Raw genomic sequence first — 26163 nt, forward strand, 5'->3', positions numbered from 1 at the left:
GAAAACATTTATTCATTGCCCAATGCTGGCACATCTACAGCCGTGGTGATTAATCTGGATTATCCATACTGGGGAAAACAAACAAACAAAATAAATAAATAAAGAAGCGACAGGTTGAGCTTTACATATAAATACTGGTGAGCTTTATGTCTAACTATTGATAATCTTTGTAGAGCATAATTTATGAAACCTCTACTAAATTGATACATTATAAAATAAAGGTAACCATTAATCTGCAGCACAAAAATGTATAATGTAAAAAAAATGTATGACCAAATACTCATGTATGACAATTAGGGTGCTGGTTAATAGTAATGGTATTGATGGAGGCCGGTCTACCTCATTTTGGATCAGCTGGTAAATGAACGTGACTTCTTCCCCCCCCCCCCCCTTTTTTTTTTCTTCTTTTTGCTTGAGACTGAAAAACAGTAGTTTTGCCACAAGATGGCAGTGTGCTTGACTGATTTATATTACTCCCAACCCTCAAGAGAGCCTATGATGAGGACTTTATGATGAATATTTGATTTATTTTAATAAATTAACATAAAAATTAACAGAGCTTTTCAACTGCATCCCGCGCTGACCTGTCAGAGACCCCCTTTTTGTTTGTTTTGACGTCCTTTTCTTTTAGACCGTCTTACCTTACATAACCAAGCACAGACTAATTACATTTGAAATGCATTGGACTACGGGTGTTTGTCAAGGCAGCTGTTTCTTTTTATAAGCCTCTTAACTCGATCAGTTTCATTACCACGTGTGACATGTTTGAAAACCATAATTATTCCACAGGCAATACATGAAGGATGTTACACAAATGCTGCAGCTGTATTAAGCTAAAAAGTCACTCTAACCCTAGCAAAGGTACATCTATATTTCTAGACTACATTTATGGTAAAATATTATATGGTTGTACACGTATTGGTGATAATAGTGTGAGAAGTGTTTAGGCTATATTTAATTTTCTTTCAGTTTTAGCATCATTTCAGGAACTCTGCCTGGATTATAAGCACTCTAATATCTCCTGATATGTTTTTCTCATCAAACACACCTTTTACGGCCACAGTCTTTCCACTGGTGACACACGGCGATTTGCATTGAGGCTCCAGTGGGCAGGCAGCAGCAGCGCTCTGCGGCTGATTCCTGGTTTATAAAACCTTGATTGGACGGAGTAAGTCACGTTGGCCGCGAAGCTGTGAGTCTGATGCTGCACCATTGTTCTCCGAGCAGCCGGAAGGAGTGCCTGTCTAAGCACCGCTGTACACCTCAGTTGTGCCGATACTTCCAGTATCATTCGGGAATCCGGGGCCGGGTTTAACGGTCTCACACTGGTGGGTGATTTCCGCAGAGGCAAAGCCGTGACATGGTGCTGGGGGCAAAACTGTGAAATCCATTGAGAAAAGGGCGTCATTGACTGACTGGATACTGATGATAGTAACGAAATGAATGGTGAGTATTATCAATCACAGGTAACAGGCCTATATTTGAACACTTGCATATTTGATGAAATTACGGACAGACGGATTATATTTGTTGCTCGCGTCTTTTTACTATTTCCTGAGGTAAATTGACGATTTTACGTTTGCCAGCTGTTTGTCAGTGCACTGGATGGTACATTTGTTTAACTACACTGGGCATCACAGCTCAACAGTCACTCTGCTTAGGACATCTGCTACAACTAAATAGCCATTAAAATTTAGGAGCGATTTAATACTTTTTCTTCAAATTAAACTGGTGTCCATTTTATTGCTCAAACGTTTTGCGCACAAAGAGTTCAGCTCAGTGTTTAGATAAAAAAAAAAAAAATACTATGAGCTCCTTTTTGTGCGTCACTTTTGAGTGAGCACATGTGGGTAACACAGGCAGACTGGTATATGGCCAACTGTCCTCTCATGTGGACTGCTAGAGGAAGAGAGTCTAGTCCCCTGCAGAGCCTTGTACAGAACAGGCAGGGGAGGCAGCCAGGCTCTTCCCCTCCTTCCTCCCCAGGGATACCCCCACCTCCCCTCTGCCTCCCAACTATAAAAGGAAAGAGTAGCTCACAAAGAGATTTAGATAAAGCTCTGTCAATCATTCATATGTCAGTGCTGATATGGCAAAGTTTCCCTGGCGAAGCCTGTGTACGGCTGGTGTGATAACAACAAGAAAGGAGAAAAAAATAGTAAATATTGTGATGCACTTTACATCAGATGATACAGCAAACTCCATAAAAACATATTTCTTAAGGGCACATTTTGTACAGTCTCTATAGATTTTCTAGCTGTCCTAAAGACAGATTAGATTTGCTGCAGAGGATCAAATACTATGCACATCTCTCGTCTTTATTCCTTACAGAACAGAAGCGGGTCGTTGCAGTCTGATATTCTAGTTAAAGGTAAGAGAAAATCTTGCTTATGCTATTTGAAACATCATATTGCCAGTTTTCACAACACATTAACATACTGGATCTGTGCCTGTGAAATAGACGGTGCTCAAAGCTCGCACAACTGTTGCTATGCTGCCACAAAAGACCCTCTAATAACAAGATATGATGTGATGTTGATGCAGACAACAGTGTTTAGTGAATACAGACAGCTGCGCTATTCTCTTTGGTTTATACTAGAGAGAGATGCGTCTGATATCACTGTGATGAAAAGGGGACATATTCTTTATAGAATATGCTATTTTTCATGTTTCGTCTTTATTTTTTCTCAATAAATCACCAATCAAAAAGAGCAAACAAAGACCTCACCATGCAGCTCTAATGTATTTGTATGTAATGCAAATCTATTCTTATTTGAACTGTCAGATTTTTTGTTTTACACCAGACTTGAACATGGCAGCATCATTATCCAGCACAGCCTTCTTTATTGTTCATCTGCCAGTATTTTTTTAGTCTTAAGTCCAAGTTTGTAGCCGTGTCCAAGCATGCGGCCATGTACTGTACATGCAACCATTTTTCATATTTGCGGTTGAGATCTGAAAGGTGAGGAGGTGGGCTTTGTGTGAGTGTGTGTGTGCATGTGTGCGAGTGTGTGTTTGGGGAATGGGGCCTCTCTTCTTGTGTCTGTGTATTTTTCTTCCTCAATCCATCTGTTTCAGACGATCAGCATCCAGTCCTCAGAGGAACAGAATTTAATTAGTACATGTGGCACAGAGTGAAAGGACACTGAAACATTAAGTAGATGTATTTACTTGTGGAAAGCTGTATCATTAAGCTGGCTTATTTGAATAACTGATTCAGCCATGCTGGTATTACATACTGTAGCACAGATGGCTAAAGCTCGATAACAGTAAATGTAGTCCATTGAAGATTCGCAGGAAAGGTGTGATGGCTTAGCAGCACTTAGAGGAGTCTCTCAGCAGGAGGCTGGTGTGGGTGAGCTGTCTGCACACAAAGTTCACATGCACGTTTAAATCTATTTTGTGTCCTTTTAACAGCAAGAATTTGTGGCTTTAAATTTGACCTTAAGGTTAGGCGAGATGTTCTGAGTTGGGTTAAGGGTCAAACTCTAAGCTGTTGCATTGAGGATTAACAAGTTTGTGGGTTGTTGGTTTTTTAAAAAGTATTTGTTAAACAAAAATCAAAGAATATGCTGAAATTCGAAATGTATTATTTTGCTTTTCAGTCCTCTCATTCCTGTTCATTCTTCATTAACATCGTAATTTTTGGACTATGTGCAGTTCTTTCTCTCTTTTTTTTTCTATTTTCCAAGGTTTCCGAAATATCTGAAAAATATCTGTTTCACCCTCCCATTCCCATCAGGCTAAACACTAAATTTAAATTTAAAATAACACTCTCAAAATAAATACATTACTTTATACATAAACTACATCTTGATGCAGCTCATTTACCATATACGGACACACTAGACAGCCTTTCCTTAGTTGCCACACAAACAGAAGATATAAAAGGTGTGTGTACATTGCAGGAATTAGAAAATGTAACATTTTTTGGTGTCTTTATTGTATGTTATACACAGTTTACCTTCTGGCAACAAAAACCAATTGGCTTACTCAGTAATTCTGCCTCCCAATGTGTTTTTCATTAATTGCACGTGTTAATTGATGCCTCTCTTCTTCACAAACACAGAATTTAAATCATAACATCGACAGCTTGTATAGAAAGAATGGAGTCTGAACTAATATCAACCTTTTAGATTACATAGCAGCTTTGTGTCCCTCAGCAGGGTTTGTGGTTCCAATTTAGAAGCTTTTGAAGTGATTTTTTTGTGTGTGTCTTTGGCTCCTTCCTGGCTGCGCTGTGCCGAGTTTTCACGGTTCAGGATTGTGCTCTCTTGAGATGTTGCCATGACACCTATTTGGAATCTTTTGTCTGTCGCCAGCTAATCGAATGTCAAGAAAAAAAAAAGAAGACGCATCTTTCTGGCTTAATGAGTTTTATTTGTTAGTGAAAAGTAAACCATTGCATAAATGCTTTTATATATCCAGTGTGAACGCAGCCATTTCAACAGAATTAAGTGAATTAAGTAAGCCTGTAATTATGTGCTTTAACTTTACATTTCATTTTATTACTACAGGATATATTTCAGTTTTAATTGAAAATAAATGCTGTTTTTTAATGTAAAACGACAATTGAAAAGAGAAAACAATCATTTCCAAATCATTAAGAGGCTACGTTTACATGAAAATGGTGGAAAAATGTAGCAAATGTAGAAATTAAGAAATGGTGATGTTTAATAAAAAAAGAAAAAAAGAAAAAGTTTTTTAAAGTTGAGACTTTGGCATGTTTGCGTCTGTGTTGCATCATCTCTCTGAACTGAAGAAACCAATTCCTGTACTTTTAAAAGCAAAATGTTTCCCTATTTTTGCTTGATATAGCTTTTCAGCTGCTCGAAAGCTCAGCAGTCCTTTGGAGCAGTTTTCATTTCATAATATTGTGAATGGCTGACAGGTGACAGGCTGGATTAGCACCTTGACACACAATGTGCTTTGGTATTGTCCCGCATACTAAAATAAGCAAGGCCTTACTTGTATAAGACATTTGGATGGCAGCATATGTGCTTGATATAATTCAGCATTACCTGGTGCTATCACATATGTGTACAGTAAAGTGCCCCTCCTATACGCACTAACGCACCATCACATAGCAGCAGTGACTTCTAAACTATGGGATATTGCCAACCTCTCGTGGGGAGAGCGCCTCCATAATTTTTAAATGAATGACTTATATTTATATTTATTTCTTTGCTTGTTGGAGTGTTTTGAGGATGTAGTTACAAGCTTTGTTTACTGATAGTTACATCAGGTATGTATCTGTGTGATTTGTTGGCTCTTTCTCAACTTGTGAGAAATGTGTTGCTGGCTTCAATTTTAAAATGAGCACCCATCCAAATATTTTCTTCTGCTTATACAATTTAGGATTGCAGTAGAACCGAATCCTGTCACAGCGCAAGAGGCAGGGTACACTCTGGACAGGCTGCCAGTCTGTTGTAAGGCTAACACAGAGACCGACAAGCATGCACACCTATGGTCAATTCAGAATCACCAATTAGCCTAACAAGCATGTGTTTGGAGTGGTGTGATTGGCTGAGGAACTCGCACAGGCACAGGGAGAACATGAAGAAATGCCCTAACTGGCATCTTGATTCAAACCCAGGATCTTCTTTTTCTAGGGCATTAGTGCTAACCACTGCACCACCATACTGCATGAGCATGTATTTTACATATAAAACCCAATATGGTGTCTTTGTGCTATTTTTGCTTATAAAGCTGGTTTAAATCATTTGCATATTATCTGTTCCTATAATTGTGAATGGCAGAATCTAGAATATAAATGTTTTTATGTCAAAAGGTGGGAACTACATGTGACTAGCAATACACATTCACTAGTCACTTTGTTAAGTACACTTTGCTAGTACCAGCTGGACCCTCTTCAGAATTCTTTGTGGCGTTCAGCACAGTGCTGGAAAACTTCCTCAGAGATTTTGGTCCATACTGATATGAGAGCATTGCTATAGAGAGCTGCTATAGATTTATTGGTTGCGTGTCCATGACGCAAATCTATGGTTCCATCACATCCAAAAGATGCTCTGCTGGAGGGACTGTGATAAGATGATTTGAGCTTCATGGTGCTTTATCCTGCTGAAAGCAGCTATCATTAGATGGGTACACTGTGGTTATAAAGGGATGGATGGTCAGCAACAGTACTCAGAGAGGCTGTGGCATTTAAACAATGCTCAGTTGGTACTAAGAGGGCCAAAGTATGCCCAAAAAAATATCCCCCACATTACACCACTACCATCTGAATATTGCAGCAGAACTCTTCAGAGACTCATCAGACCAGGCAACATTTAGTCAAGCTTCTGTTGTCCAATTTTGGTCTGAATTGTAGCTTCAGTTCCCTGTTTTTAGCTGATAAGAATGGCAAACGATGTGTCTTCTGCTGCATGATGCAGTGAGTTGCTGCCATGTGATTGGCTGATTAGATATTTGTGTTTAATAACAGTTGAACTGGTGTACATAAGACAGCATCTGTGAATGGATGTCTGTAGTGGAGTTACTCTCAGTAAAGGCTAGGATATATTATTTGAACTATATATTATAAATTAAATGTGTTATATAAGAATTTATAATCCTAACTAACAATACCTTAAAACAAAATTTAATTAGGTGTGTATCCTGGATGCTAATTAATACATATTTCTATCAAGAGATATTTTGTGTCATTTTTTTTTTTCTTTTACTCAAAGTCACCGCATATAGTAATCGCATTCAAAGCTGGCCTACTTAACCGTTTTTCTCAGATAACAGTGAATGTTTTGCATATAAAAAAATATTCAAGATCTCAACATGATACTGGCTATATATAAATGATAAGGCTTGTCTGCAGAATATGAACTCCACATCCCACAGCTTTCCCAGCCTGCGTGAAAGATAAAAGCAGCCCTGTCTCTATGAAATGCTTCGGCAGCTCTGTGTCTGCCAACAAACCAGCTTTTGCGAACTTTCAGGAGGCATGGGAAAATACAGTCATAAATAAAATATAGAGGCATGAATAATTTAGCTCATCATTGTGATTGACGTGAGGGTGAGGGTACCTGATTGTGCCTCCACTGCGTGAGACTTGAATTACAGCAAATCAAAACATCAGTCTGAATGTGGAGCGTCTTCGCCTTCATACTTGTCTGCTGTGCTGTGTTTTGATCATTAACACTTATCAACAACAACAACAAAAGGAGTTATCGTGAGATGTTTTCTTAAAGATTCAATTTCAGTTCAGTCCTGTAGTTTTGCTTTATTAAAACACTGTTAATACTGTTTGGTGTGAAGCTCCCATGAAGCTATACCTAGAATATTCCCAACAGTAATTTGCAACAATAATAATTACAGTCATTCGTATGACTGCCAATTATTTCCACCTCTTTGTGACTGAACAGTGGTGCATTTAAATGTGCTACATTAGAGCACCCTTTTCTGTCGACCCATGCGTTTAATCAGGATCCATGCTTCCTGTATTCTTGTACAAGGAGGAAGAACGGATCAATGATTCCCAACATCGGGTTGTACTGTAGCTGCAGAGGCTGCAGCAGGCATCACCAGGCTGTAGCTCCTCCGTGTGCTGAGTGCTGAGCAGTGGGCTACACTCCCTCTCCCCTTACCCTGCCTTTCCCCTCTCTTTCTTCTAACTCCCCCCCCCCCCCCCCCCTTTTTTTTTTCATGTGTGTGAAGCAGATCTGTCTGCAGCCCGAGGCAAGTGCAAGTTAACAAATGTACAGAGCGCATGCGAAGTCTCATTTGCATAAATCTGTAGATGTCGCGACGTTTCCTTAAACGAATTCCCTTGTGTTTAATTGGGGATATTTTTTTTCTCCCCACCTCATGTGCATTCTTGTGTACGTCTTTCAAAGATGATTGAGAATGCGAACGACTCTATTTGACAACGGATCAATTATTTGCAAAATTTGTCCACCTGACCTTTATTGCACCACAATGGAAAAATTATGAGATGTTTGCTTACTGCTCTGCACCTAACCTGTGTCATGGCAGACCAACTGCAAATATAACAAAGCTCAAGCTTGACTGCAGCGTTTGCACATCATTTTTTTTATATGTTAAACAGCTCCATGATCTAAGAGAGTTCCATTATATAAAAAAGACAACTTATAATGACTTGTTTTCTTTTTCTGTTAACATTTAGTTCTTTTTTTTTTTTTTTTATTCTAACCACCCACTGTATTGATTATGTTTGGTGTGTGATCCCCGTGACTGTGTGGTCTCCAAGTACAGAATGGAAATTAGTATGTTTATTACTGAGGGTGTTTATTTAGGACAAACGACACTTCACCCCACACAAAAATATTCTACTGTATTCTCTAATCTAGAAAACGTTTTAAAAAATAGGAATATGTGAGCATTGCGTTTGTGTCACTCGGTGGCAGGGATCCTCCACTGACATCATCTGTAGCTGTATAATCATCCAGGCCACAGCCTCTCCTCAGGGGAGTCCAGCTGAGACCTGGTCTCTCTCTCTTTCTGCCTCTATCTATTTATTCCTCTCTCTTTCTTTGCCAAGCTTTCTTTCTCTGTTTCAAGGTTGCCGTTTATGGTTGAGTGTGACACCAGTGATAGATGACTTCGAACACAACATCAGACTGCCTGCATGGCTGAGGATCTTTTGTGGTTTCGGGATTTTTCTGTGCTTTGTGATCCCCCTCAATTGGTTCTGCTGGAATGCTCCCTCAGTCACCCAGACAGAGTTTGCTGCAATGAAAATAAATGTATCTGATAATCAAGAAAGAAAGATGGAAAGGAAAAAAAAATGAATAAAACGATCTGCCAAGCCATCTGGGCTGTATAAATGTGGACTTCATCACTGCGGAAATTCTAGTAGGCTGTGATGCTACCAGCCATATTGAATATCATGGGCATTTTATGGATGCAGACGGAATAAGAAAGCAAGATTTCCTAGCGTATATGCGGTCTATACTCACCCAACCTTTCCCCTATTAACCCATTTGGCAACCTTTGTATGTGTATGTGTCATTAAGGCAGCTTTTTGTCAAAATTAGCCTTAGCCTATATAACTTTATTATCTGGCCATTTCACAAGAATCACATTTTTGGCTTCTTGACTATTGTCAATCCAATCTGCACTTGTCTTTTTGGTTTCTGCCAACTCCTATTATAAAAAAAGGCCTGTACTGGCTATTGCACTGATTACACTCTGTAATCATTTTGATTCCAGTAAAACTGTAAGTAAGTAGAACAGCCACGGGACATTTCTGTGTATACCACAAAACATAAAAGCTCAAAAATGCTTAAAAAAGCTTTTCAGTGTATGTGCCCACTGAGCAGTCATAGAAATGAACAGTGTACCATTTTGGATCTTGGTTTCAGTTTTTCTTTATTAATCTTTGGTGTGTGCTCTTTGCATATAGAGGTAATTATCTCCTTCAACTTACATATGCATGTCACTCAGTGGTTAAGTAGTTAAGTTGCAGAAAAGTCAAGTTGTTAGAAAAGACTGTCAAAATGACAATCACAGTCTAACCTTAATCAACCGGTTGTGGTACACTGTATTGTGCTAATACAAATTGTTCCACGAATCAACTAAGAGAGACTTATTCTGCGTTGAAACTATGGGTTCCACTGCAGATGTGGTGGTGATGTAACATCGATCTGCCTTGTCTGCTGCTGCCTGTTGGAGTCATCCATCATTCAGTATTGTTTCTTTATGAACTATTCTCCATTAAGATGTGCTTTTCCAGTGATTCCATCAGTGCCGATGTGCATATTTCGTGGTGCGTTGATCTTTGCATTCTTTGCAGATGTGAGTGGGGTACCTACCTTATCTGGTGTTTTTTCATTTTGTCTTTTCTTAGCAAATACTTTTCTTTCTACGCTTTTTATTTTATTTATTTATTTTATTTTATTTAGAAAGAGGGGCACTACATATTAATGAACATTTTAACAAATGTAAATATGCCAGATTATAGCCTTGGACTAATTTCCATCTGCAGACCCTCTGGCAGGTTGGTGTTAAACACAAGTTAGTAAAAACATACAGAGACACTATTTACAGGTCATGTGACAAGGACAAAAGCGGTGATCACATTATACTAGAACAAACAATGACAAGAAGAGTGGACACAGAGGACAATATAGATAACAATAACGGAAACACATCAATTATATTGCACAAACCCCAGTATTGCACATGCCCTGACTGTCCTGATATTGCACTGACCCATTACACTAATAGTTGTTTCCCTTTTTGTAATACACTAACTCTTTTTCACGTCCAATATAAAGCATGATTATTAAACATGATCACATGTTTGTGTGTCCCTCAGCCGCCCTTTTAAGTGACTCTTAAAGAGGGGTGACTTGTACTTTCCCTCACTGACAGTGGAAGACTATTCCAGAAGCTCACTCCCTGATATGACAGAGCATTGTGTGAAAAGGTGGTCCGTCTAAATGTCAATTCACAATCACCTCTAACAGTGGCTCGAGTCAGTCGAGACCCGGCAACACTGTTAGACTTTTGTTTAATAAAATCACTTATTGGTGGAGGCGCCAGACCACGTATAGCTTCGTATATTAGACAGGCAATCTTAAATAATTTGAAATTGGTAAAATTTAGAAACTTGTATTTATCTAAAATTTGACAATGGTGATATGAAAAAGTTTTTTGTTTTTTTTTAATCTAATATTTTCAATGCTCTTTTGTAGCATACTTTGATTGGCCCAATAGCAGCAAAGCTCGTATAAGACCAACTTGTAATACAGTATTCAATATGAGCCGGTATCATAGAGTGCAGGAATGTAATCGCTGTGTCTGTTAATGATGTGTGGTTATGTCTAAAGTTCTGTATATTAACATTTATAGTTTTCACCACTTTTTTAACGTGTTTTAAGGATAATTTTGAGTCTAGTAGCACTCCCAAATACTTAAATTCCTCAACATTAATTAGTTCTTGTGCACCCAAGCAAACTTTTTTCTTTTAGGTTTACTAAAAAACACTGACATGGTCTTTTTAACATTAAGGCACAGGCATGTGTCATTCAGCCATTTTTGTAAATCATGTAATGCCAATGAAAGCTGATGGGCTACATCATCAGCAGTTTTGGCTTGTGTAAAAATTACCGTATCATCAGCATACATAATCGTGTCCATATTTTTGCACACATTGGGCAAGTCATTTATATAAAGTGAAAATAACAGGGGGCCTAGAATTGAACCCTGAGGGACACCTTGCGTACAGGGTGACTTGCTATTCTTTATTCTTTATTCTTTTTGCAACACATAACAGTGGTAGTGCTTGCTTATGCACCCTCACATCAATTGTCAGTATTAGCTTTGGAGGCAAACTGCTAACTACTTGGATATGAAGCTATACTGAAAATTTGAATCTACTCAACATATTGTTTTTATTGTTGTTTGCCTTTGGAAAAGCAAAATGGAAGCACTGAAGTGCTTGTTGTGAATGACAGTAGATAACATTGTGATCTGCCCTGCTGGTACACCTGAGGGAGATACTTGGTCATTGTTGATCTCGACAGGCTGAAGAATCAACCATCTGGTCCTTATGTATTTGAACATACTGTGAAATAGTTCTGTTGGGTGCCAAGAAGGATAATGACTATGATGAAGGTGATGAACAAGGTGGGTGCAATAATTCATCCTTGGTTCACTCTATTTTCCTCAAATAAACGTTGTGATTCATGGCCACCGTTGCCAATGAATTGTTGATATGTTTTCATGAAGACAGACAGTTCAAAGCCAAATGTTTTAGTAAGATTACTGAAGAATTTATGTAATTGTTAGTTTTAAATGTTGGATGTTAACTGAAAACATGCATATCCAGGTCTTGTCTGCAAGGCCCTGGCAACAGTGATTTGCCTACTCCACTATAGCTGCTAAATTTAAAAAGCAGGACTTTAAGATGTCATGATTTACTTTTAATTCACTACAGTAGAAGCTTTTCATGTTGTCTATAATTACAACAGGGCTGCATTAAGGCAGTTCATTTGTTTTAAACCTTTCTTTTATATATATATATATATATATATATATATATATATATATATATATTAATTATTATTATTATTTTTTTTTTTTTTTTCAGTTTCTTTTATTCTTCAGTTTCCTACATTTAGATAAATGAAAAAGGCTGTTGGAGTCATAGCAAATATAGGTCACCACCACTGGTGCAATGGTGTAACAAATGCCAACTCTGTGGCTTATTTTATGTAATAGAAGAGCATATACAGTATCCATAATGCTCATGGGTAAATCATTAAAGGAATATAGATAAGGCTGTAAATGGCATATTTCATGAAACGTTCTGTAGAAAGTGATAATAAGAACAGCTAAAACTAACAATTGTATGTGTATGCATTATAACAATAGGACATATTTTTATTGTTGCAGCCAAAATATTACTTGTATTTTGTTATGACATGTTATGTTCTGACAAAACAAAAACAAAATTTGGAAATGGGATAGGTTGGTTAGTTTCTTTGTTCCCATTTTCAGAAAGAAGCTGGTAAAGTAGAAAATATAGCTAAACATGCTGCAAAGATAAGACATCCATGGCATCCAGGTTGAAGAAGTCCTGATTTTTATAAGTTGCTGTGTCAGTGTTTTCAGGTTACTTATTCTAGCAATGATAGAAGAGTAATGAGGTGGCTAGTGGTCCCATCATAGCAAGGAATTTCAGGGTTTGAATAGACTGGGTGGCTGAGGCTTTCTGTGTAGAGTGCGCATGGGTTCTCTCCGGGAACTCCTGCTTCCTCCCACAGTCCAGAGACATGACTTTTAGGCTAATTGGTGATTCTGAAGTGGCCGTAGGCATGAATGATTCTCTGTCTTTCTGTGTTAGCCCTGTGATAGAATGGCAACCTGTAAAGAATGTACTGCGCCGCTCGTCCAGTGACAGCTGGGACAGACTCCAGACCCCCCACAACCGTAAATTGAATAAGCAGAAGAAAATGGATCAATTGATGGAGTAAACCACTGTAATGAAATATGTCAAAGGTTTTGTAAAACTTTTGTTTAAGAGAGGAATCTTGCTTTATTATTAATAAATAGATATTACACCCACTGGTAGAAGTAGTATACTCTGGTATTGTAAAAGAACTTTAATTTAAAAAATATATATATATATATATACATAAATACCGAAGGTGTAAATGTGATTTATTTAAAATTCATGTTGGATTTGAATAAGATAAAACCTGATGTAGGTATATCACCACTTGCCTCTTTTACAGAAATATATTAATATCGATGTTTTTTAAGTTACAATGGAAAAGATGGTACATTTAGTAGCTTTGCTTTCAAGACTTGCTTTGCAACACAGAATTCGATGCCAGCAGGCATAAATCAGTGTTTCTCATGTGCCCACCTATCAATATAACAATATATGCCAAGTCATTGACATTTATTTTCTCAGAGTCGTTAGCAGAGCAATCATTTTTATATTTAACAAAGTATGAGGATAAGTAGTTCAGGCTTTCCATTAGTATGCTCATTTATATCAAAGAAGAGCATATACGGTTAGATGCAGTTTTCCAGTTCAGTACAGTAACCATGCAATGGATGCGATCCATGTTTTAAAAAATGAGAAACTTATCTCAATCAAGGAAAATGAAGGCAGCAAAATATAAAATGACAGATTTAAAAATGAATGAACGTTCTTATTGTTGTCCTGCTTTTAGAAGAAGGCAGTTAAGAATTAGAAATATTGCTTTTTCACCAGACTGTGGTCTTACTGGGTTTATTAGATTGAACAGGTCACCCTGTTGTTGTGTCTGTGTGTTACTTGTACCTTTTTACTGGTGCAGTTGTTAAAATGCTTGCTTGTTCTTTGGTCCTTCTAATTCAACCATAATGGCGAACTGTAATCTCTGAGTGCATTGTTGAAGTCTGCACTGTTGGTACTCTTCCTCTGGCTTCCTTTCTGCAGTAAGTAACCACTTACTGCAGAAGTGGTTACTTCTGCATATATATATATATATATATATATATATATATATATATATATATATATATATATATATATATATATATATATATATATATATATATATATATATATATATATATATATATATATATATATATATATATATATGCCAATTCAATGACCACTTCCATTCTAGAAAAAGATTTTGACCCTCAATATCAATCCTCAGTGTAATCACTCTAATACTACTACTAATGCAGCTACTGCTGTTTTCCATAGTGTAGCATGTTATATGGTAAGGGGAAAATCATCAATCAGGTCTTAAAACATCACCAAAACATTATACAATAACAAAACGTGTTCCTTATTAAGTAGTATGTGAGTTTATAGTTATAAAAGTCATAAAATACCAATTGTGGTCTTTGAATGTGCATGAAAATAATGTGGCAGAGTATGGAAGAAAGAGGTGAGGAGACAACAGATATCTGTAGAGTAGGAGGAGCACAGTGCTGTCAAGCTGAGGTTCAGCGAGGACACAGATGACGATACAAAAAATTGCAGGAGCAGATTAGTTCTGTTTCCTTGAATTCACATCAAAGAAACAGCAGAAACTCACTGACGTGATATTATCAACTAATAAGTTTAATTGAAACTGTATAAACTAACTCAGTATTTAAATAATATCCACTTCATAGCTTAAAAAAGCTGAGGAGTATGAGGATTTCTTTAATATTGTCAATGATGCAAACAATGTTGCTAACTCAATATTTCCACCATTTGTCTGTCCTGTGGTTGTAGATTTTCAGAGTCTATAACATACTATTATTTCCACTGCACTGTATGTGGGGTTTGTGTCCAGAAATAGCTGTTTGTTTTACGATCTCGATACTGTATTATCTGGGAGGGAAAAAAGCCTCTTGTCTTAAAACTATCCCGTAAGAGGAAGTGCAGGACTTTTATGTTGACATACGATCCTTTTGAGTGCGAGAATGATGTTTTGGCTCCTCGACTGCACTAGCCGAGGCCTCACTGACTCTTCAGCAGAACTTCCTGGCATAGGAAGTGTTAGGAGCACGCTCTCTACAGCACTGACAAATCTTGTTTCCTGTGGATCTCACTTTTCAGCCTCTTTCAGGTACACAGCATCTTTATAGCTCCAAGCTACTTGCAGACAGATAACGATCTATTTTTGCTACCTTTATCCAGGATAGTCTTTACAAATCAGCACATTTTGATTGTGTAGCTTAATGCTTTCTTTTCCCATCTTTCTCTGCTGTGTTGTTCTTGGCATTGAACACTTCCTCTTTTCCTTTTTGTTGCCTCACTCTGTTTCTTTTTCATCTCTCCCTCCCTCCACCTCTTCCTCGTTATCCTTCTCCCCCTCACCCTTCCCTTCTCGATATGCTCTCTGCATTCCCCCCCCCCCCCCCCCCCCCATCCCATTTTCCCACTGGCCAGCATCTTTCACATAGCCCCCCCCACCCCCTTATAAATTTCTCCCATATTTTTTCATTCTCCTTTTTACTCTTTTTACCCCTCATACTTCTCCCACCTCACTCCCTGCTCCCTGCCCCCTCCTCTCTCCAGCTCATGTTGGTAAAAATATCTGCAGACAGCAGGAGCAGAGGCACGCCTGACTCTCTCCCCCTCCCTCCCTCCCCCCTCCTCTCTCTCTCTCAGACATCCCACCCATGTGATCTCACAGACTGCCTCTGCTCTGCTCCACTCTTCTCCAGTCAGGCTCCTGCCTTTCAGCCGGCTGCAGCTAATGAGCCTTTGTGTGGCCAAAAAAGACAGCAAGAGACAGAGAAAGAGAAGAAGAGAGAGAGAGAGAGAGAGGCAGTTAAAATGAGATAGACTGTCATCTTGCAACAATAAAGCATACGGTACCGACAGTGCAGTCAGAACAGGAAAATTACCAGTCTGTCTCACACTCCTGCACCCTTTTTTTGTCATGCCCGTGGAGCTCAGGGGTCGTTGCAAGTCAGTGGACTGAAACAAAATGGGACTCTCTTCATTCATCATGTTTCACTTTTTTTGAATAGCCACATTTGTGACTGTGCTGCTGTACTGCTGTGAGAAGAGGTGAACGGAGTCACACTCAGCCAGTGGATACAGGTCAGTTGTTCCTGTGAGGGGGCAGGCCATGCACAGAAGTGAAATGTGGCCACTGTAGGATTGATGTGTCATGACTTGCTCCAGATGCCACAGGCTTATTGGCATCACTTGGGATGAGTGTTTTGAGCTTTGCGTTGTCAAATCGGCTTATTGTTATTGTGGGAACCTTGTGAATGATGATGGGTAAATAATTGTATTCATAATGCAAGTGTGCTACAGTGCTGTGCGCGCAGCTGATTAAGGATAAGAGTTGGGTTCCACAGTTGATGTGTGTGCCGACAGAGGCAAACACAGGGAGGGGCTTTCCAAGCTGGCTTTTTTGCTGCATTATTTTCTCTGGGATTTTCTCTCTTGTACCATAGTGTGTGCTGCCCAGCCATGATTAGTGGTAAGGCAACAGTGAAGACAAAGAAAGAGCTGTTGGAGAGCAGCAACCATCTCTGTTTTTTATTTAGCCACGATGAGAGAGGTTCACCCCATGTTACCCACAGCTCTGTGGTTTATGATGTCATTTGTATGCAGTGTTAAGATTTTAACTTTTCATGCTATCACAGCTGAATACAGATGAACTATTATACACTCGTCTGAAGGAGAAACTGTGTATAAATGCATCAGCAGAATTTGCTTAAATATTAACTTCATTCTCTAACGTCAGAGTTTTATTGTACACAGTATGTTAGACTGGAAACATTGCCATATGGGAAAGCACTAGTTGTGAGAGTACATTAGAATCTCCATGGAAACCACTTTTGGTATCAAAGCCTAGTGCAGCCTTATCTATGGGCTAAGCATACGAATAGGTTTCCAACAATAGTGTCTAATTAGGACCCTCAGTAGAAAATGGACTAAAATTGCACAGGTCATTTCTGGTGGAAATTTCCATTCCTGTTGGCTGACAAATTAAGTGGATTGTGAAATAAACCAGTTTCTTTGCTGTTTTTGATTTGAGACCAGCAGATTCTGTTAATGAAAATGTAAAATATCACAGGGCAGGCTCGTGTAATCTAGTCTGTCTTCAGTTAATCTTATTCTTGTAATAAAAGTGAGTATTTTGATCTTGAGTTTCCTGTCAGCCATTCATTCACTTTTCTTTTTTCTTTCTTTTTTTTTAAATCTACAAGCTCAGGATACAGGCTCCCATTTCTATTTAAAATAAATAAATATATATTTCTCTTTGGTGAGAAATCTTTTCAGTGAGGTTACCCTGACTGACTCCTCTCCTCTTCACATTCTCCCAGATGGAGGACGCCTCACATTCCTTAGTTGTAGGTAGAGCTGTTGACTCTGGAGGTTCTCCAAATGCTGGTGTTGCCATGTCACTGCACTGAACAAGCACATCCTCCCGGGAACAATGACCCTCTTGCTGGCAGTGCTAGTCCTCTCTGGGTTGCACCTCTTTCACAGGCAGCATGTCTCTCAGGCAGCATTTGCATCTGTAATGATTTGATAGCAGAGCCCAGATGAAACACTGAGGCTGTCTGTGAATGGAACTCCCCCACAAGCTGCTCTGGCAGATAGACGGAGTGGGACTGGGTGAAGATGCACACTGTCTTTACTGATTCCAGGTTCTCAGAGAGAAAGGCAGCAAGGGAAAAGCTGCCAGTCATAGCAATCCTTGCTGTGCTACTGCAGCACTATTTCACTGGCCTTATTTTGAAATGTGACAAGACGTTCCAACTACTGCTGTTAAAGCAGGGAAAACAAGTAATTTACTATGTTAAAATGTCGTTCCTAATCAATGTCATGTAAATACTGATTACCACTAAACAAGTCCTACAATGTTGCAGGTCATTAATTACACACTAAAGAATAATGGCAGGATATTTATCAAAAAAAAAGAAGGAAAAAGGAGAAACTGATAGTTATTGCAGTGTCGTAGAGCCAGTTTCTGTAATCATAATTAGTTTTATTTTATTTGACTGATGAGCTTGTTCTTGTTTATTTGTCTAATTGCATCATCACTCAGGGGAGTTAATGGACCCTCTCAGTTGACATTGAAGTGGTCTGCAACACTACAACACAGCATGACATGCTAACCACAAACAGCCAGCTGAACCTACACGCAGATAACAAACTGTGCACAACATTGCTGTCCAATATTACTGTAGAGCTCATGTTTAAAATATGTTTACATAGCAGCGCTGTGGCGGCTTTCTCTGGAAGATTTGTTGCAGTGATCATGTCTATTATTCCATTGTTGCTAATATCTTTGCGGTGCTTTATGATGCATGATTACAGAGTGCATTTTTCAACATTGTTTCAGCAGTTACAGCTTTTCACAGTATAGATTTTCACTCCAATTCGCGATGGCTCTAACTGCATTCACCTGAGGCCTTTTCTTTATCCTCTGTAGGAAGCCTTCTTTTTTTTCCAAATAAGGGCAGAGCATTTTGAAGAGAGGAACAATTTATGCAGGAAATTGGAACATGCAAAATTGAAGTTGTTTTTTTTTTTTTTTTTTTATTGTTTTCAGGGGGTTTTTGGAGATAGTGACTGGATGTCCCAGGGTCTAGATTTTGATGGTGGACAATCAGATGAGGTGGAAAAGGAGAGGAAGAGTGATGCACGATTGACGTCTTGAAAGGGAGTGTGACAGATTACAATGACTTTATAGACCAAGGACTAAGTTTTGTTTGAAGAAGGTAGCTTACTGGACCAGAGTACCGATGTTGACATTTTTGAATGAGGTGAATCTGAACGTGTGGGAAAACAGAAGTGATGGAGGAAAACAAGAGCGGCACGATTAGCCCATAGTACAGAGGGGACTGGAAACTAGACATGAAATTGTTCTCATACTTGTACATGAAAATGAACATCTTTGGGTTTGCACTTGTATTAAAATTCCACATCCCATGTAAGTGAAAATTTTAGTGTATTCTTTTAAGAGAAAGACATCATTTTCGACCAGTGCATATATTTTTAATCACTTCTGTGTTTTATAGCAGCAATTAAATTGCAGACACCTTAGATTTTGCATATTGTACATAACTTCAACCTGCGAAGTAAAAACGCTAGACAAGCTGGTCCATTTTCTCTTTTTTTTGAACCTCTCAATCAAAGAGAGTGGAATGAACTTCCTGTAAGGAAGACATAGTATATAATTCGCAGCTTTCGTCTTTCTTTTTCTGCCCCTTTGTGCCAAGTGATCAATTGCCAGGAGAGTGCCTGGGAGCTGAGACAGTGGCAGTGGAGATTTTGTGCATGTTTGAGTAAAAGTGATGGTGGGAGAGTCTGGCTGGTTGCTAATTGAGCGAGTTGAAGATTATGAGGGCTCCGAACTGGATGTTAAATAATGTGTGGCCCCTCTGCTGTCTGTCGGTTTCAGGTGCAGATGCGGCGGGCCATGAGCGGAATACTGAAGAGGAAATTTGAGGAGGTGGAAGCCTCCTCCTCCCCGTGCTCTTCCGTGCGGGAGTCTGATGATGAGGTCTCCTACAGTGAGAGTGGGGATAGCAGCGACAGTGTCAACCCCTCTGCTTCAGGCCCTTTCACCTGTGAGTGCCTGCATCTTTTAAATTTGTGCATTATATTCAGTGACAGTAAGATTAATGTTTTCATTTTGCCTCGTGATAGACAAAGCTAAAGGACTGAAAGGGATTTTTACGCAAAATCTGAGCCAGCCTTATTTTGCAGCCTACAGTTATTGCAGGATGCTGCTCAAAGAAGACAAATGTGCATGTCTGTCGATAGCGGAATGTAATATGAATTTACAGTCATGGCTGTGCATTAGAGAGGAGAGGAGGCAAAGAGTCTGGTGCTGTAATAAAAGGGAAGCATGCACAAGCAGCCTCCCTCATTAGTAACATCATCAGTGTACTGGCCCAGCCAGAGGAAATAGCTGATTTTGTATCAAGCTGCATGAGTGCAACATTACTGGTGCTGCACATGTAAATGCAATATCTATCTAACGTATCTAAAAACAAGATTGTTTTAAATAATGATTGCTTATTGCAATCTAGTTTTGTTTGTTTGTTTTTAATGAGAGCAGCCCCGTTGAGAACAGACTCATGCATAGTGGGTTATGCATTATTAATTGTTTGAAATCAGCTGACTGATCAGTTAATTGTTTAGTCTTTAAAATAGATAAAACAATTTCTAGATCCCAGTGTAACTCTTTATTAGTCTTTTCTTAAAATATAAAATCAGCAAAAACAAAACATATTCAGTTCAAAATATATGTAAATAACAAACCCCCCAGCACATTTCTAGACAGAAAGATGAAATCATCAAATGCACTTTAAAATATTTACCTCTTTATGATGAATCCATTGAAACATTTGCAGATTATTTTTCTGTAAGTCAAGTAATGAGTTTCCTCAGCTGTAGTTTAGAGTCCAATATTAATAGGATAGGGGTGAGATACAAGTAGACAAGTGAAATGAAGAAGCCACTAAAGAAATGCAAATATAATTTTGAGCTGAGATTTTATAGGTGACTCAGAGGAGCCCCCTTGTTAAAAGATCTCACAGTATGTCTGGGCTCAAAAACGACTTTGAATAAAAGAAATCAGTCTCAGAGAAACCTATCACAAAAGACACGTCTCCTCTCCAGGTTTCAAAGGATACTGAAGTCACTTCTAATAAAGAACACGGTGCACATGTGAATCTTACGGTTAAAGACATGCGATGGAATGTGAATGAAATAGATTAAACAATACTAGGTCATTAATACTTCGGGGGATATTGAAAACATTCAGATGCTGGCTGAAAAATCTCAGTAATGTGATTCTTAAAAAAGAAAAGAGCCACATTTGGGCAGCATGTTTGTGTTCCTGTGTTTCTGCACAGTTTGCTTACTTGGTTAATTTGATGTTACTATTATTGTTGGGTCTTCCAATATACAGCGTTTTGATGTGTGTGTTGTTGGGATTATGGTGCTATATAAATAAATAAATAAATAAAAGGTAAGCCAGGTAGAAAGAAAACAATGTGAAATAAGAGTTTTTGATGATGCCTTTTTGCGTGTATGAATGACATACATAGGGACGGGGGCCGTTTCCTCAGTAAGGGAGTTTAGAGACAGAAGTTTTGTACTGCATCTCTTGAGGTTCTTCTTGGCCTCTGTGTCAACCGCAGCCGCCGGTAACCGGGGCCTCGAAGGTCAGCTAATAGCAACAAGAGAGCTGCGCACTGGGAGACAGCGCTCTTGTGAAGTAACATGCATGTAGTGATTGAGTAGCTTGGCAGACAGATGAAACACTTAAGTCCTGAGTGGCTTTGCTTTACATCCTTTGCTGTGGTGTTGGGCAGAGAAGAAGAAAAACATCTGTAGTCTGTTTCTTTTAGAGTGTCTACGAAACAGTCAGATCAGAGTCTGGGGCATTTAAAAGAAGACCTGTTAGGACAAATTTCATATATGAAATATATTCATCATATGAAATCTGATTACATAGCTCTTAACATCTTTTAATTGTTTATCTATTGTTTTTATAGGTAATGCTACTTTTCGCTTCTTCTGCTCTTCTCAGCAGTCTTGCTCTCTTAGCTCTACACGTGTAATGAAATGCATTGTCTGCTTTTGCATGGGGTGGAGAGCTGTTGGAACCAGATGGTTTCTATTTGTCCTGTCTGTCTGATAGGGGGGTGAATACTGGGAACACTGCTCCTGTGAACCAGCTCTCTCCATCTCTGGGCCAGGCAGGGGATTATTTATGCTCCAGTGTTGCCCTCTTCTCTGCACCTCCCCCTTGTAGAGCACTCCTTAAAAAGACACACTAAAGACTTGCATGCCAACTGGAAGCATAGAGACATGATGAAAATCTGTGCTAATTCACGACATTATATGTCTATATCCATCTATAGCTATATCTCTCTATATAATAGATAGATGTAGACATATAAAAGAGAGAGGCTATTTTACATGGATGTAAAATAGTTCTACTCTAGCAGAAAAAATGGTAAAAATATATTTGAAAAAATCAGCAGTTATAAGCTCTTGAAGTAGAGCTGTAATCCTTTCCACGTGGCGTAAGTTAATTATCAAAACCATTTTACAACAAAAACAAGAATTGCATGCATACACTGTACTGTGTTCAGACTTCCTGTTTTCCTTTTCAGCTAACTCAATATTAAAGAGGGAGAAGCGCTTGCGGACGAGAAGGGTGCATTTTGAGAATGTGACAGTGTACTACTTCAGCCGACGGCAGGGCTTCACCAGCGTGCCCAGCCAGGGAGGCAGCACACTGGGCATGTCCAGCAGGCACAGCTGGATCAGGCAGTACTCCGTGGGTGAATTTGCCCTAGAGCAGAAGAGGATCCACAGAGACATGCTCAGAGACCACTTGAAGGAGGAGAAACTCAACTCAATCAAACTTAAGGTGAAAGCATTTTTATTCGTTTCTGAACAAAATCCTACCTGTAAATCTTTTTTTTTTACTGTGGATTTCATGACCTACATTCAGCAGATGTCATTGTTTGTGATGAATTTTTCCTGAATGATTTATCGTTTCAAATAAACCAGATTGTTGATGCTGATGTTTAGCTTATTATTTGTGCTTGAATATTTTTTCCTTTTTGTTTTTAAAGCTGACTAAGAATGGCACAGTGGAGTCTGAAGAGGCCAACACACTCACAGCAGAGGACATATCTGATGATGACATTGATCTGGACAACACAGAAGTAGACGAGTACTTCTTCCTGCAGCCTCTTACCACTAAAAAGCGTCGGGCACTGCTGCGCTCCTCTGGGGTAAAGAAGATTGATGTGGAAGAAAAACATGAACTTCGGGCTATTCGCATGTCCAGAGAGGACTGTGGCTGTGATTGCAGGGTTTTCTGTGACCCTGAGACCTGCGCCTGCAGCATTGCAGGGATCAAATGCCAGGTAAATCCTATGACACACATGCTATAGCCTCATGTTCTATTTTCTGACTTGTAAACAGAAAAAAAACATGCGGCCCATTTAAAGAGAATGTGCTTACATGAATAATTTATAGACTACATGAAAGAACTTGCTTACGTGTTATTTTAAAACAAAATCTGTACATTTTTTTTGCTTTTCTGCTTTCAGGTGGATCGTATGTCATTTCCATGTGGCTGCACAAAAGAAGGTTGCAGCAATTCAACTGGAAGAGTGGAGTTCAATCCCATTCGCGTCCGAACGCATTTCTTGCACACTATAATGAAACTCGAACTGGAGAAGAGTCGTGAGCAGCAGCAGCCGTCCCCAACCAACGGGTACCACGGCGAAGCAAGCGACCTGGGAAGTGGAAACCCTTTTGCTCAATCACAGCACAGGCTGGAGTACTCTCTGTCAGATGCAGTTCCACAGGCGGCCAGCATGCACCTTCAAGCTGCAGACGACATGGAGGAGACACTAGATGATGAAGACGAGGAAGAAGATGAAGAGGACGAGGAGGAGGAGGAAGAGGAAAACGACGAAGATGAGGACGATGAGGAGGACAGTAGCAGCATTTGCAGCGGGCTGTCTGATTCCAGCACACAAAGCTTGGCTAACAGCGACTCTGAGGACGAGGAGGGGGACGACGATGATGAAGAGAAGTCTGAGAATTTTGAAGACGACATGACGACACCGTCGGTTTCTCATACCGAAGTTGTGCCCTTATCCTCTGTGCTGTGTTACAGTGATGGCTCTGTGGGACATGACAACCACATTAATGGGAACACTTATTTAATGAACTCCTCTCCGGCTGAGTACTATCAGCTGGGGGGCACGAGCGCCATCTCCAACGGCCAAACCAGCCAGCCTAGTGAACCTTATGGGGAAAACTTGGCATTCCAAGATCCAGTTAGTACGACCAACGGGAACGTGGCCCAGAGACCTTTCAGCGTCACTGCTGAGCAGTACACAGACTACTCTAATCATGCTGAAGAACAATACGCAGTCAATCACCATTTTACTCTGAGCGGTGGTGCCCCTACCACCCCGCTGACCTGTTATACACCTGACCCGAAGAATAAAGTTTTGTCCAAAGCGGCGTTTGAGGACCAGGCAGAAAACGAGAACCAGGCTCCATTTCAAAACTACCTGAACAATAACAATCAGAGTTCCTACAGCAGTCACAACTCATGTATGACAACTGAGCAGCCACCACAAGAGTCAAGTCTCAACGGACATTCTGACCTGACCTTACTAGCAAACAACACTAAGAACCTGCCTTTACCAGACCACTGCCCTGAGGTCACAGCCATTTAGTGTGCCTCGCCTTTTTAAGTATTCTTTAAGTAGTATTGCGTCTTCAAGAGGAACATGATCATGGCCTTTTTGGATTATCTGACCTTAAATTTCAAAGCAATTCACTGCGCCGTAATGCATTTTCAGCTGTAACTATAAAGCCACAAGTTCATTATGTAAAAGGCTTTGAGGTGCTTTTCGCTGTCTCCAGTACATCGTGTGCTTAACTGCAAAATCGAACGTATCAAAAAAAACATCAAAGCATAATTTATGTCACGCTGTGCAATGTATCCTGTAATTTCAGATGTAAAGTTCTAGTTTTAAGCAGATATTGTACTGTAGATGGAACTTTTCTATGTCTGCTATATGTGTCAAATGTGCAAAAAAAAAGGCTTATTGTCAATTTATTTATTGTTTTTGAAGTATGTGTATACTTATTGTAAATGTTTTGATAACAATACGCATGCCGTTTTCGGAATCTCAGTGATGTTTGGGAAAAAATGCCATTGTTTTATATTTAAAAAAAAAAAGTGTTGTATACATAATGTACATTTTTCTTCTTGTTTTCGTCACAATTATATGCTTTTCTATGGTTTTGGAAAGCATGAAAAAGCCTGAAAACTTATTTGTATGTTTGGAATATGATATCAATGGAAATGTCAAAATCAATTCACAGCCTTGTTGGGGCTGTGTTGGGGTCCAGTGGCATGCAGTTGGTTTGAAATGACTTCAGTTTTCTCCCCGCTGTTTACTCTTAGAATAACACAATTAGCATGTGTCACTATAAAAGAAGATTTTTAATGTGAAGACTTTTTTTTTTTTTTTTTTTTTTTTTAATACAGGGATATTAATGAAGTCACACTTTGACATATGTCCAAAAACTATGAAATATTTATCAGTAAAATAGAATTAATTTGAACAGTAACTGGTCTAGTGGACAAAATATGTCCTCTAGAAATGTGCCAGTAATGCTTATGGGATTTCAACATTATACTGTCTAACAACTTAGATGTTTATTTACGTAAATCCCATAAAGATTTTAATTTTTGTTTTGTATGACTAATGGTTTAAACAGATTTTCTCTTCTACAGAAAATCCTTAGTAAAATCAGCCGATGGGGCATTTCATCACTTTAACAGTGCTTTATATTTGTATTTTAAGCATTGTTTGTTTGGTTAACAATATACAGTTATTAAAACTATAAGGGGTAAACATGTTCAAGGTTGACAATCAAAACTTATTTTCAAATAGTACACAGTAGGGCTCCTGGGGTCCTGTAAGCCATCAAAAATGACAACCAGATACGGAAAGAATATTTACCAGAAATGTATAAATAACCTTTAAAATCACAGACAAGATGGAAATTGAAGTGACTGCTCAACAAGTGGAGGACTGCAATACTTCAGTAAACAGCGCTGCTGTAATGCTGGTGTTACCTTGAGCTCCCTTCTCCTGCATGAATACTGATATTTGTCCCACTTCCAAACTGCAAATATCCGCAACATCACTATAATCAGAAGACTCGGCGCAAGAGTTTGGCTGGTTTTGTGCGACACTCGAGTAGCTGGGACCTGTCACGCCACGTGCCACGAAGGAAGTATACGGACTGCTTTCAGGCAATCGGTGGCATCGGCAAAGCCAATAGTTCTGATTAACTGTGCCAAAGCATACAGTGTGAGAAGGCTAATATGATGACATCCATGTGGGAATCCTGTGTTTGGTTTTATGTTCCAGTATTTATTACGAATGATATAATGAAATGTGTATTTATTGTGGTTTATTAAAAGTCTGTATTGAGTAAATTGCTTCTCTATCTTAAAAAAAGTCTTCTGTTTCATGCTGGTTGTGAGTTGTAAAACATCATGTGCCTGATTTATTTAATTCGATTTCGTATTCTGTGAAATGCATATGTTTTGCACAAAATGGTAATTTTTTCGTTCTCATTGTGTTTGGTTTCAAACTGTAGATAGACAACTTCACTTGACATGATCTTGAAATAAATAT

General features: G+C 39.0%; 1 protein-coding gene across 3 annotated transcripts; it reads left to right on the plus strand.

Annotated features, from left to right (window-relative positions):
- Positions 1 to 1196: 1196 nt before the first annotated feature.
- csrnp3 (cysteine-serine-rich nuclear protein 3) lies at positions 1197 to 25963 on the plus strand. Of its 3 annotated transcripts, XM_085248418.1 has the most exons (6): positions 1197 to 1446; positions 2332 to 2371; positions 19353 to 19521; positions 22084 to 22343; positions 22552 to 22848; positions 23035 to 25963. In XM_085248418.1, the coding sequence occupies exons 3-6, from the start codon at positions 19359 to 19361 to the stop codon at positions 24178 to 24180; spliced, it is 1866 nt and encodes a 621-aa protein (XP_085104544.1). In that variant the 5' UTR covers positions 1197 to 1446; positions 2332 to 2371; positions 19353 to 19358; the 3' UTR covers positions 24181 to 25963. The 3 variants fall into 3 exon arrangements, with proteins under 3 accessions (XP_085104544.1, XP_085104543.1, XP_085104545.1); XM_085248417.1 differs by lacking the exon at positions 2332 to 2371; XM_085248419.1 differs by lacking the exons at positions 1197 to 1446; positions 2332 to 2371 and adding an exon at positions 15650 to 16027.
- Positions 25964 to 26163: the final 200 nt, after the last annotated feature.

This window comes from Mchenga conophoros, linkage group LG16 (genome assembly GCF_057382185.1).
Source record: "Mchenga conophoros isolate Kocher_MC1m ecotype Shallow Benthic linkage group LG16, M_conophoros_male_GT1.1, whole genome shotgun sequence".
In the NCBI taxonomy this organism is placed as follows: domain Eukaryota; kingdom Metazoa; phylum Chordata; class Actinopteri; order Cichliformes; family Cichlidae; genus Mchenga; species Mchenga conophoros.